The sequence below is a fragment of the Accipiter gentilis genome, chromosome 9 (genome assembly GCF_929443795.1).
Source record: "Accipiter gentilis chromosome 9, bAccGen1.1, whole genome shotgun sequence".
NCBI lineage: Eukaryota > Metazoa > Chordata > Aves > Accipitriformes > Accipitridae > Astur > Astur gentilis.
Genome location: NC_064888.1, coordinates 632,223 through 644,553, shown reverse-complemented (window position 1 = coordinate 644,553; position 12,331 = coordinate 632,223). Strand labels below are relative to the sequence as shown.

General features: G+C 66.0%; 2 protein-coding genes across 2 annotated transcripts; one reads left to right on the top strand and one right to left on the bottom strand.

The window, feature by feature from the left end:
* Nucleotides 1-494: 494 nt before the first annotated feature.
* On the bottom strand, nucleotides 495-5,511 carry CDC37 (cell division cycle 37, HSP90 cochaperone). The gene is made up of 8 exons (XM_049810907.1): nucleotides 5,316-5,511; nucleotides 3,798-4,079; nucleotides 3,603-3,708; nucleotides 3,087-3,202; nucleotides 1,414-1,536; nucleotides 1,014-1,196; nucleotides 821-892; nucleotides 495-694 (listed from the first exon to the last, which is right to left on the bottom strand). The coding sequence occupies exons 1-8, from the start codon at nucleotides 5,415-5,417 to the stop codon at nucleotides 545-547; spliced, it is 1,134 nt and encodes a 377-aa protein (XP_049666864.1). The 5' UTR covers nucleotides 5,418-5,511; the 3' UTR covers nucleotides 495-544.
* A 1,429-nt stretch (nucleotides 5,512-6,940) lies between these two features.
* Nucleotides 6,941-11,306, top strand: LOC126042954 (cAMP-specific 3',5'-cyclic phosphodiesterase 4B-like). Its single transcript, XM_049810726.1, has 4 exons — nucleotides 6,941-7,020; nucleotides 8,899-9,026; nucleotides 9,833-10,065; nucleotides 10,827-11,306. Exons 2-4 carry the CDS (start codon nucleotides 8,985-8,987, stop codon nucleotides 10,960-10,962), a joined length of 411 nt encoding a protein of 136 aa, XP_049666683.1. The 5' UTR covers nucleotides 6,941-7,020; nucleotides 8,899-8,984; the 3' UTR covers nucleotides 10,963-11,306.
* The last annotated feature ends 1,025 nt before the right edge of the window (nucleotides 11,307-12,331 follow it).

Sequence of the window (12,331 nt, the reverse complement as noted above, 5' to 3'; positions counted from 1 at the left end):
TCTCCCCCACACACACTGCCAGGAGCTGGCAGGGTGGGGGGACTGTAGCCCCCTACTCCCCCCCCCCCCCCCCCAGGGTTCTGGCTCATCACCATCCTCCATCCCCAAATTGTCCCCCAACCCCCTCCATGTCCGTCCCCCAACCCCCTCCATGTCCGTCCCCCCCACTCCACACCCAGCTTCTTCAATCTCTTTATTCACCGCAACAGCCTCGCCGGCACGCGCCATTGCCACCGCCCCCCCCGCCCGGCGCGAACCGCCGCCATTTTGTGTCTTCCCCCCCCCTTCCCAAAACCTCCTGTGTCCCCCCCAGGGCTGGGGAAGGGGTGCGGGGGGAAATGGGGGCATAAACAACAGACATTCACCAAAAGTCTCTATGGCATTTTAAAGCATTGGGGACGGGGCGGGGCGGGGGGCAAGAGAGGGAGGGAGACGGGGCGGGGGGAGAAATCCCTTGATGCCTTTTTTTTTTTTTTAATGCTTTACACTTTTTTATGCTTTACGCCTTTTTTTTTTTTATGCTTTACCCCCCCGCCCCCCCAGCTCACGCATTTCCTTTCTCCTCATCGCCGTTTTCCTTCTTAATTTCTTCATAAACGCCTTCGCCACCTCCTTTCTCAGCTCCCTCCCCTGTCTTGGCATTGGGGACCCAGAGCCCCGAGTCGATGCAGCGCTGCATGTGGTATTTGGCCTCCTGGAAAGTAAATGGAGGGAGGGGGGGGGCTCAGGGGGTGTACCCGCTGCCTGTTCTGCCTGCCCTGCCAGACTACGGACCCCCCCCTGGAAGCCCCCGGGGTGGGGAGAGGAAAAAAATACTCACGGTGGGATCCATTTTGCTGATTGTATCCTGCAACATCTGGACGTCTTTTACGTCAAAGCATTTCTGCAGCTCCTGCAAGAAGGGGAAGGACACAACAACACATGAGGAAATCCCGCAGGCATTAAACTGCAACCAATTTTTGCCAGTTTACCACCCCACCCCCACCCCCAAAAAAGCACAGGACGATACTCACAGGTGGCAGGGATTCATACACCTCCACAGGGTCGAGCCCACCAGGCCCCAGGCGTTTCTGTCGCTCCTCTTCCTCGTATTCCTTCATTGCCTTCTCGATACGAACCTTGGCTCGACCTCGCACCCGTTCTTTGAAGGCTTCCAACTCGTCATTGAAACCCTCCATGTACTGCTGGTCAGCTGTCTGCAAGGAGAGGGGAGGTAAGGGGGGGGGGGGCGCGGAGCGGTGTTTGCGTTCTCCTGGACCCTCATTTCTACACCCCCAATCCATCCCGCAGTCCCACCCGGCTGTGTCTCTTCACACTCAAGCTGCCGAAAGCCATTGCGGCATGCAGCAGGGCCTGGGAGCTGTAAATTACCTGCTTTGGGGGAGGGGGGGGCTAAGGGAGGGGGATTCTCACCTTAATTTTGGTGAAAAACTGCCTGAAACAAGCCCTGGGATCGACCTTGAGGCTCTTGGCCAGCTCCAGGATGAACTGCATGACGATGGTCTGGTGGGCGACCTGCTCCATCAGGGCGTGTTTCTGGTAGGGGGGAGAAAAGGGACATGAGGACCCCACAAATTCACCCATCTCCACGTTCCCCGCATCAGGGAGGTCGGGGGGCTGATCCCCAACCCCTTTTTGGGAAAAGAAGATGCCGATGGGCAAACTATGTGGATGAAGGCATTGAGTGCACCCTAAGTTTGCAGATGACGCCCAGCTGGGTGGGAGTGTGGATCAGCTCGAGGGTAGATCCCTGGGGAGGGATCTGGACAGGCCGGATCGATGGGTTGAGATTCAACAGGATGAGAAACAACGAGGATCCTGCATTTGGGTCATCCCAACCCCCACAAAACGCTATCAGTTTGGGGGAGAGGGAGGGGATTCTGCCCCTCAACTCCAGCAAGACCCCCCGACAGTCCTGTGATTGGATTCAGCAGCGTTGGGTTGATGGTCGAACTCAATGATCTTAAAAGTCTTTTCCAACCTAAATTATTCCGTGATTCTGCTCCCAGCTCTGGGGTGCTCAGCAGAGGAAGGAGAGGGACCTGTGGGAGTGGGTCCGGAGGAGCCCACAGAGCTGATCCGAGGGCTGGAAGAGTTGGGGGTGTTCAGCCCGGAGGGGAGACGGCTCTGGGAAGACCTTCTTGCACCTCGCGGCGCTGCCCAGAAAGACGGGGACAGACTCTTTCGGCGGGCTGGCAGCACTGGGGCAAGGGGGAAGGGGTTTCGGCTACAAGAGGGGCGATTCGGCCCGGCTCTAGGGAGGAAATTCTTCCCGCCGAGGGGGGTGAGGCCCTGGCAGAGGCTGCCCAGGGAGGGGGTCGATGCCCCGTCCGTCCCTGGGACCCTTCGGGGCCGGGCTGGCCGGGGCTCTGAGCACCCTGGTCTCGGTGAAGACGGCCCCGCTCGTGGCAGGGGGGGTTGGACGGGCTGAGCTCCAAGCGTCCCTTCCCACCCAAACCGTCCCGGGATTCCACGATCTCCGGCCCCGGCTCTAAGGGCTGTGCAGGGTCTGAAGTGGGATTGCGCATCCAAAGAAGAGCAACGAAGCTGGTGAAGGGTCTTGGAGGACAAGAGAAGGGGCTGAGGGAACCAGGGTGCTTTAGCCTGGAGAAAAGGAGGCCGAGGGGAGACCTCCTCACTCTCTACAGCTACCTGAAAGGAGGTTGTGGCGAGATGGGGGTCGGGCTCTTCTCCCAAGTGACAGGACAAGAGGAAACGGCCTCAAGTTGCGCCTGGGGAGGTTTAGGTGGGATATTGGGAATAATTCCTTCACCCAAAGGGTTGTCGAGCACTGGAACAGGCTGTCCAGGGAAGGGGTTGAGTCACCATCCCCGGAGGGATTTAAAAGACGCATAGATGTGGCACTTGGGGACACAGTTAGTGGTGGAGTTGGCAGTGCCAGGGTAACGATGGCACTCGATGATTTTAAAGGTCTTTTCCAACCTCAGCATCTCTACAATTCCCTGATTCCCCGATTTCTGGCAGGAAAAGCAAATCAGCTCGCGGCAGAAAGGCCAGCGAGGCGGGGACGATGCAATCCCGGCACAAAGCTGGCAGGAGGAATGGGTTTCATCCTGCTTTCTCACCTCTTCCACCTCCAGATCGATGCACCAGATGACTAAGTAATTAGCCGTCTCCTCGCAAACGAGGTGAGGGTTATCGGAGAGATATTTCTGGCTGTCGTCCCAGCGCCGCAGCATCCCTTCAAAGCAGGGCAGCCCCAGTTAGCAGAGGAAGGTTTTTTCGCTCGTTAAAAAAAGAACAGCCTCTAAACCTCGTCAGCAAAAAGGTGGAGGGGGGGCGGGGGAGAGATGACTCATCCCAAGTTTAAGTTAACCCCCCCCAAATCGCAATTAACAAAGGCAGCGCACGAAGCTTTGCCTCAGCTGGGCAAGCAGGTTAAAAAAAAAACAACACCACAAACCAACCAAAATCTTGTGAAAAACATGTCAAATCGTCAACTGTTCACCAGAACGAACGACTTCCCAGCTGCTCCCGGCAGCAGGGAGGCGGGACAGGGGGGTTCCCTGGCTCGATGGCCGCAGGGACCCCATGCGCAGGAAGGGGGTACCAGCCCCCCCAAAACCCTCCCTGGCACTCACCGAAGTGTTTGATCTGCTTCTCATATCTCTCCACGAAGGTTTTGTGTTTCTTCTCTTTCTGTTCCTCCGTTTCCTCCTTCTCCTCCGGCTTGACGTTGAAGACACTCTGGGGAGCAGAAGGACATGAGCTGCCAGCCCAGCAACTTTGCGGGGGTGGCACAGACACACGGGGAGGGAGAGCTCCCCCAAACCCACCTTGCTGAAGCCATCTTTGCTGAGAGTGTCAACGTTCCACGGCATGTTCTTCTCCTTCTTCTTCAGCTCCTCCAATTTATTCTCCCAGCTTTTCTCTTCGTTCTTCAGCTGCTGGGCTTCGGCCTGGAGCTTCTCCAGCTCCCCCTTCCCGCTCTCTGGATCCGTCACCTCCAACTCCTTCATTTTCTTCTGGCACTCGGCGAGTTTCCGTTTGCATTCCCTGCATCCTTTATCCAGCTCTTCTTTTTCCTTCTGGAATTGCTCCATCCTCTCCACTCGAGCCTGAAGGCGACAGAATGGAAACCATGTCAGGAGAGATGTTGGGGGCATCGTTAAATCTCTCCCACAGCCCTTCCTGGACTCATTAGCCGCACTCTGGGAAGCCCCACACACTCTCCCGGATCTGTTATCCCTGTGGGATAGGGTGAAGCACAAGGAGCTGCTATGCGGGGAGACCAATGCCCCCCAAAACACCCCAGTTTAGAGAAAAATTCAAGTCTCTCCACACAGCTCTGGAGTATTTTGTTGAAATTGGAAGGGAACAGCTTGAGCAGCAGCTTCATTCCCTCTCCCTGCCAAATCAGGGCCAGCTCTGGAATACCACAATTTCCGAGTCCTCGAGAATTTGGCCAGCTCTGGCTCCCAGAGAACATGGGGCTGCACAGCACCACCCCCGCCCAGTTTACCCCCCACCCTCCGAGCTGGGAGAAACCCCCCTGCGAGAAGCTGGGGGGGGGGGTGTGTGTGTGTGTGGGGTGTGTTATTGGAGCCTAACACCGCCATCTCCAGCCCCAGGCAAGGGACAGTCCCGGGGTGACCAAAGCCCCAAAGGCGTCACCTCCCCAGGCTGGGGGGGGACATGGGGAGGGTCTGGGGGCGGTGTGTGGGGCCAGGCCCTTGGCTGCCCCAACCCCCAGAAGGGCCCAGGATCCCTCCAGCATCCGACAGCAGCCCCTGAGGGGGCTGCCTGGGGCAGGGGGAGAGGGACTGTGCCCCCCCCAGCCTGCTCCCCAGGGGAACAGGGAGATCCTGGACATGGTGGGGATGGGGGGAAGGAGCAGGAACCCGGGCTGGGGCTGGTTGCCATGGAAACGGGGGGGGGCCCGGGGAAGGGGGGAGTGTCACAGGGAACAACTCACTAGAGGGATGGGGGAGGCCCCCCCCCACCATGGGGGTCCCTGCAGCTGGTTGCCACGGGAACAGGTGAGCACCCCCCGGCCTCCCCATGGAGGTGGGGGTCCCGGGGCCGGTCGCCATGGCAATAGGGGGAGCCCCCCCCCGCCCCCGCCCATGGGTGTCCCAGAGCCGGTCACTATGAGAACAGGAACCCCCCCCATGGGGGTCCCTGCAGCTGGTTCCCATGGCAACGAGAGCCCCCCCCCCCCCTTCCCATGGGGATGCCGGGGCCGATCGCCATGGGAACGGGAGTTCCCAGGGAAGCCGGGCCCAGGGCGGAGATTGGCGGCGGGGAAGGGGGGGGGGGGCGGGGGGGGGGGGAACTACGGCCGCGGGCCGCACCTGGTGCCGCCATCGGAAAAGGCTGGCCGTGTCGATGTTGGGATGAGTCTCATCCTCATCGTCCGAGACCTCGATGTGGTCCCACACGCTGTAGTCCACCATAACGCGACCGCCGCCCCCCCCCGGGCCCCGGCCCGCCGCCGCCGCCGCCTCCGGCCGCTTCTGGAACCCTCCAGCGGTCGCCCCGCCTACTTCCGCCCGCGACGATCGCCACTTCCGGACGCGCCGTGTGGCGCACTTCCGGTTGCGCCCTTACCCCCTCCCTCCCTCCGCGGATAAGATAAAGATGGCGCCGGTTTTAAAGAGACACGGACGGCGAAAAAAGGGGGGGACAGGGTGGGGGGCACCCCCCCTCCGCTCGACGCCCCAAGGCCTGAGGGCGGCTGGGGGAGCCGTCCTCCCCCCTTCTCCCACGGGGTCTGCCCGGCCCCCGCCGCCGGGGAGGGTGGGCAGGGAGGGACGGAGTGGGGGAGAGACATGGGGGGGACATGGCGCCTTGGGGGGACGGGGAGGTGGTGGCAGAGGGGCCATGGGGGACGGGGAGGGACGTGGTGCCTCGGGGACGGACGGACGTGGTGGCACAGGGACATGGGGGGGACATGGCACCTTGGGGGGACAGGGCTATGGGGACAGAGGGACAGGGGGACATGGGGACAGAGGGACATGGGGACAGGGGGACATGGGGGGGAAATGGCACCTTGGGGGGACAGGGGGACATGGGGACAGGGGGACATGGGGGGGAAATGGCACCTTGGGGGGACAGGGGGACATGGGGACATGGGGCAGACATGGCGCCTTGAGGGGACAGGGGGACAGGGGGACATGGGGCAGACATGGCACCTTGAGGGGACAGGGGGACATGGGGACACCAGGACATGGGGACAGGAGGACATGGGGGGGAACATGGCGCCTTGGGGGGACAGGGGGACATGGGGCGGACATGGCACCTTGAGGGGACAGAGGGACAGGGGGACATGGGGACACCAGGACATGGGGACGGGGGACATGGGGGGGACATGGCGCCTTGGGAGGACAGGGAGATGGTGGCCCAGGGACATGGGGATAGAGGGACACAGGGAGACAGTGACTAAGGGGGCTCAGGGCCATGGGGACAGAGGGACATGGTGGTACAGGGAGATGGAGACACAGGGACTAAGGGGGCTCAGGGCTCTGGGGACAGAGGGACACCAGGACATGGTGGCACAGGGACATGGGGACAGAGGGACATGGAGGGACACGGCGCCCTGGGGGGGGAGGGGTCAGGGGGACATGGGGACAGAGGGACACGGTGGCACAGGGACATGAGGACACCAGGACACGGTGGCACAGGGACATGGGTACAGAGGGACACGGTGGCACAGGCACATGGAGGGACATGGTGCCTTGGGGACCCCGGGCCATGGGGGGGGGGACACACCGGCACATGGCCAGGGGATGCGTGGGGGTCCCGGGGGGGGTACCCGGTGCGGGGAGAGACACCCACGGGGACACGCGTGGGGCCGGTGCCGGGGGGGAGCCGCTCCCGCTGCGTTTCCGCCGCCGCTGTCACCGGTCGCTCTCGGCGGCGGCACCGGGGCCGGTCCCGGGGCCGCCTCCCCCCCCCCCCCTCCCTCCCCGTTACCCCTCCGCCGCCGCCGCCGCCGCCGCCGCCGCCAACAAAGGCGGGTGGATGCCGGGGAGCACCGCGGCACCGGGAGCCGGCCAGGTACGGCACCGGCCCCGGCCCCGGCCCCCTCCCCACGTTGTGTCCCCCCCCGCCCCGGTCCTGCCCCGGTCCTGGAGCATCCCTCCGGGGCTGCCCCGGGACCGGTGTGGGCAGCGGTTGCAGCGGCGGCGGGGGGGGGGGGGGGGGGGCTGCGGGACCGCGGGACCGGGTTTGGGGGGGGCTGCGGGAGGCGGGGGGGGGGGGGGGCTGCGGGACCGGGCACCAGCGGGTAGGGTGCAGCGAGAGCTGGGGGGGGTGGGGAGGGGCTGCGGGACCGGGAGCGGCACCGGACCCCCGGTAGGCAGGACCACCCCCCTCCCGAAGCATCCCCCGGTAGCACCGGACCCCCCCCAAATCCCCCCCCTCCCGCGGTCCCACCGGGATGAGGCAGAGACCCCGCCATCGGGTTTAGCCGGCAGCGAGCACCCATGGGTGGCCCCCCCCCCCAGCACCCCACAAAAGCCCCTTCCCTCCACCCCCCCCGGGGTGGGGGTCCCCGGGCCGACCCCCGGATCCCACGGGGGGACCCCCCCCACGCTCCGCGGTTTCTTGTCCCCCACCAGTGAGGGGGGGTCCGGCAGCGGGGACGGGGTGGCGGGGTCCCCGGTGGGTGCTAGGGGGTGGGACACGAGGTTGTGGCCCCCCCGATGATGCTGAGTAATTAATTAATTCAGAAAATAACTCCCAAATCTGGTGCGGCTTGCGGGGGAGAGGGGGGGGAAGGGGGGGTCCTGCCACCCCCACAACCGCCCCGAGGAGGACGAGGCAGGGGGGGAGTTCCCCAAAACCCCACAGCGGGGTGCTCGGCACTGGGGGGGTCCCCAGGGATTCCCCGGATCCCACTGCCCGGCGGCACGGGAATGGGGGACCCCCAGCCCCCCCCTCCCCCTTGGCCACCCTCATTAACCACCTGGACCACCCCCCAGGCCTGGCACTGCCAGAGCGGGGGGCAACGGGCAGCCCGGCACTGCCGGCACCCCGCTAGGCCTGGCACGGCCGGGGGACACACCGGGCAGCCCGGCACTGCCGGCACCCCCCCAGCCCGGCCGGCCCTGGGGGTCCCGCTCCCCACGGCTGCCCCATGCGGGGAGAAGCCAGGAGCGATGCCGGTGCTGCGGGAAGGGCTGCCGGTGTTGGGGGAGGCGATGCCGAAGGACGCCGGTGCCGGGAGCGATGTCGGTGCCGTGGGAATTGATGCTGGTACCGGCAGCGATGTCGGTGCCGTGGGAATTGATGCTGGTACCAGCAGCGATGTCGGTGCTGTGGGAATTGATGCTGGTACCGGCAGCGATGTCGGTGCCGTGGGAATTGATGCTGGTACCGGCAGCGATGTCGGTGCCGTGGGAATTGATGCCGGTGCCGGGAGCGATGCCGGCGTCGCGGGAAGGGATGTTGGTGCCAAGGGAAGCGATGCTGGTGCCGGGGGGACGCGATTCCTGGCGGGGAAGCGGTGGCGATGCCGTGGGGAAGCAACGCCGATGCCATGGCCAACGATGCAGCGGCCAACGATGCCGTAGGATGGGATGCCGCGGGCCGCGATGCCGGGGTTTCCTTGGCAACCTTTGCCAGGAGGAGCCGGGGGTCCCCGGGGTGGGAGCCGGGGCTGCCGGGAGCTGCCACGAAGCAGCTCACCCGCCACCGGCACAGAGCCCCCCGAATCCCCCCAGCACCGGTGCGTGGAGGCGCGGGGGGATCCGTTCCAACGCGGGGCGGGGTGGGGGGGCCTCCGGTTGTGCCGGGGCTGCAACGAGTGCGTCAGGGCTCAGCCTGGCTCCCCAGGGATCCCCGGTTCTGGCACAGGCTGCGACGCCGGAGGGGTCCCAGCGAGGGGGCCAGGGGTCTCCTTGCTCCCCCCTCACCCTCGGCTCTCCCCCACAGGCGCCGCAGCCCCCCGGGACGTGGTGGGGGCCCCCGGCTCTCCCCACATGGCCCCCGCACCCTGAGCCCTGGCGCCGGGCGGGCACATGAGGAAGAACCGGAGCAACCTGGCTGGGCCCGAGGAGCAGGTGAGGCGGCACCGGGGGGGCACCAGGAGCACCGGGGCGGGGATGGGGTCCCCATGGGAGCACGTATGGGGGGGCCGGGGGGTCCCCTCCCTAGCCCAGCCCTGGGGACCCGCGGCAGAGGGCGAGGGGCTCCCGCTTGGGTGCCGTGCCACGCTGCGCCGTGCTGTGCCATACTGTGCTGTGCCATACCATGCCGTGGTGTGCTGTTCCGATCCGTGCCGTGCCACGTGGTGCGAGGCTCCCCGGCCGTGCCGTGCCGTGCCGTGCCATGCTGGGCTGTGCCATACCACACCATATCATGCCGTGCTGTGCCGTGCCATGCTGTGATGTTCTAGGCTGTGCCGATCCACGCCATACCATGCCATGCCATGCTGAGCTGTGCCAATCCATGCCATGCCGTGCTGCGCCATGCCATGTGGTATAAGGCTCCCCGGCCGTGCCATGCTATGTTGTGCCATACTGTGCGATATCATGCCGTGCTGTGCCGTGCCATGCTGTGATGCTCTGTGCTGTGCCAATCCATACCATGCCATGGTGTGCCATGCCATGCCATGTGGTATGAAGCTCCCTGGCCGTGCCGTGCCACACCGTGTGGTGCCATGCCGTGCCGTGCAGTGCCAATCCATGCCATGCCGTGCAGCGCTGTGCCAAGCCGTGGCGTGTGAGGCTGGCCATACAATACAATGCCGTGCCGTGCTGTGCCATGCCGTTCGGTGTGAGGCTCACTCGCCACGTGGTGCCATGCCATGCCGTACCGTGCCGTGCCACACCACCCCATCTGACCCGCCCCCGTCCCTTCCTCGCAGCCCCCGCCGGAGACGCCGGACCCCGGGTGCTGCAGCCGCTCCCCCCCCTCCCCAGGGATGCTGGGTGCCGATCTGCGCCGCGGGCGCCGCCGTCTCTCTGCCAGCCTCCAGGTGCCCCCCTGGAAGCCCCCGGAGCGGCCGCGCTCGCCGGAGCCCGCCGGCCTCCCTCGCCCCACCACGCTACCCCTCCGCATCCCGCCGCGCATCGCCATCACCCACCCCGAGCCCCCCAGGTAGGGACGGGGTTGGGGGGGAACGACACGTGGCGCGAGGCTGAGCCCGTCACCGTGGCATCGGGGCTCTTGGTGGCATTGGGGACCCCCCCGCCTCTCCGGGCACTAAGCCGGCGGGATGTGCTGGCCTCGGCTGGGGGGTGATGCCGGGGATCCCCGGCCAGAGCCGGGACGTCTCCCCGGGCAGGGTGTCCTGCTGGGGTGCCCGGGGTGGGGACAGGGAGGCGGTGGGGACGCGGCCTGGGATCAGGCCGGTGTCCGGGATGGGGACGATGGCAGGGATGGGGCCGTGTCCTGGGACGGGGACACTCTGGGATGAGGACAGTGCCTGGGACAGGGACAGTGTCTGGGATGGGGCCATTGTTCGGGATGGGGACATGGTCCAGGATGGGGACGGTGTCTGGGATGGGAACAGTGTCTGGGATGGGGATATTCCCTGGGACAGGGACAGTGACCAGGACTGGGACAGCATCTTGGATGGGGACGGTGTCCAGGATGGGGACGTTGTCCACGATGGGGATGTTGTCTGGGACCAGGACAACACCCAGGAGAGGGACAGTGTCCGGGATGGTGCCGGTGCCCCGGATGGGGACGTGGCCTGGGATGGGGACGACGCCAGGGATGGGGATGTGGCCCAGGACAGGGACGTTGTCCTCGATGGGGACGTCGCGTGGGACCAGGCCGGTGTCCAGGATGGGGACGGTGCCCACGCGGGTGACACCGGCGCTGGCCCCGCCACAGCTGTGGCACCAACCCCCCAGCCAACACGGCGCCGTGAAGAGTGGCCGGATCCTGTGTCCCCGCTCCACTGGCTGCCACCGCGTCCCCACCACGGGCTCCACGGAGGGGCGGGGGGGAGCAGCAGCCCCCCAAAAAGGCCACCAGCCCCCCCTCTAATTGCACCCACCCTTTAATTGCGCCTGCCGGATCCCACTGTGCCAGCCAGCTCTGGTGCCAGGCCCCAACGCGGTGAAGCGCCGACCGGTGCCGGCAACCACGGCAAGGCGGTGGGAACGCGGTGACCTGGCCGGGGGGCCGGATCTGTCCCCGGTACGGCGGCGGTGCCGGCAGCCTGCGGCGTGCCACCAGCCCTCCCTCGCTGCGATGAATCATCCGCCGAATTTTCCAGGGTGTGTTCCTGCCCGGCTCCCCATTTCCCATCCCGCATCCCCAAAATTCCCGGCTGCCGGCGGTTTTCCCGGGGCGGGGCGAGATATTGGAGTGCCCCATGCCCCAGCTACTCTCTTGGGTGGGTGACATTAATGGGGGACATTTTTTGGGGGGGGGGGAATCTGCTCGGTCTCAGCGGGATGAAGGCAGCTGCCTTCACGCCTGCCTGCGCTCCCCCCCGCCCCCCGATGCCGACGGGTTCCACAGTAAAACCGGAGCTGCCGGCAGCTGGAAGTTGGGGGGTCACATCGGACCCCCCCCCCCCGTTTTGTGCCAGGGTGGAGCTGGGCTGGGGGGATGCTCCCAGTGATGGGGACAGGGGGACCAGCTCAGGGGTTTGGGGTTTGGGGGTGTCGGGGGGCACCGGGCAGGTGTGGGGACCCCCTTGGTGTCCCCTCGGTAGGGTGGGGTGCTCACCGGGAACCCCCCCACCCTGGTCCTGGGGGGCTGTGCAGCACCGAACAGGAGGGTTGCAACCCCCCATCACTGTCCTGGGGGGGGGTCTGTGGAGCACCGGGCATTTGGGGGGACCCCCACCTCAGCCCTGGGGGGGGGACGGACTGTGCAGTGCCGTGCACAAGTGAGGACCCCCACCTCAGCCTTTGGGGGGGCCTGTGCCGTGCTCCTGACCCTGGGGGGGGGGCCCTGCAGCGTGTACATGGGGGGTGACCCCCACCCTGACCCTGGGGGGGTCCCTGCAGCGCCGTGCGTGGGGGGGACACCCCTATTGCAGCCAGGGAGTTCTCTGCAGCACCGTGCAGTGGGGGCCCCCCCACCCCAAATCTGCAGTGGGGTCTGTGATGTGCCTGGCATGGAGGGGGGGGGCGGGGCGGTATTGCTCTGGGGGGGGTCCCTGCTGTGTCTGCTCTGCCCCGCCCCCCATGCGTGGGTGCTGGGTGCTGGGGGGGGGCAGGATCTCTGCGCTGCTGATTTCTCCGGGGGGGGGGGGGAGCGGAATCCCGCTGGGGGGGGGGGGGGGATCCCGGGATGGGGGGGGGCCCACAGGCGGGGGGATACCCCCATAGGGGGGTCCCCATGAGGAGGGGGATCCCCGGGGGGGGGGGGGATCCCCGTCGTGGGAACTATCGGGGGGGGG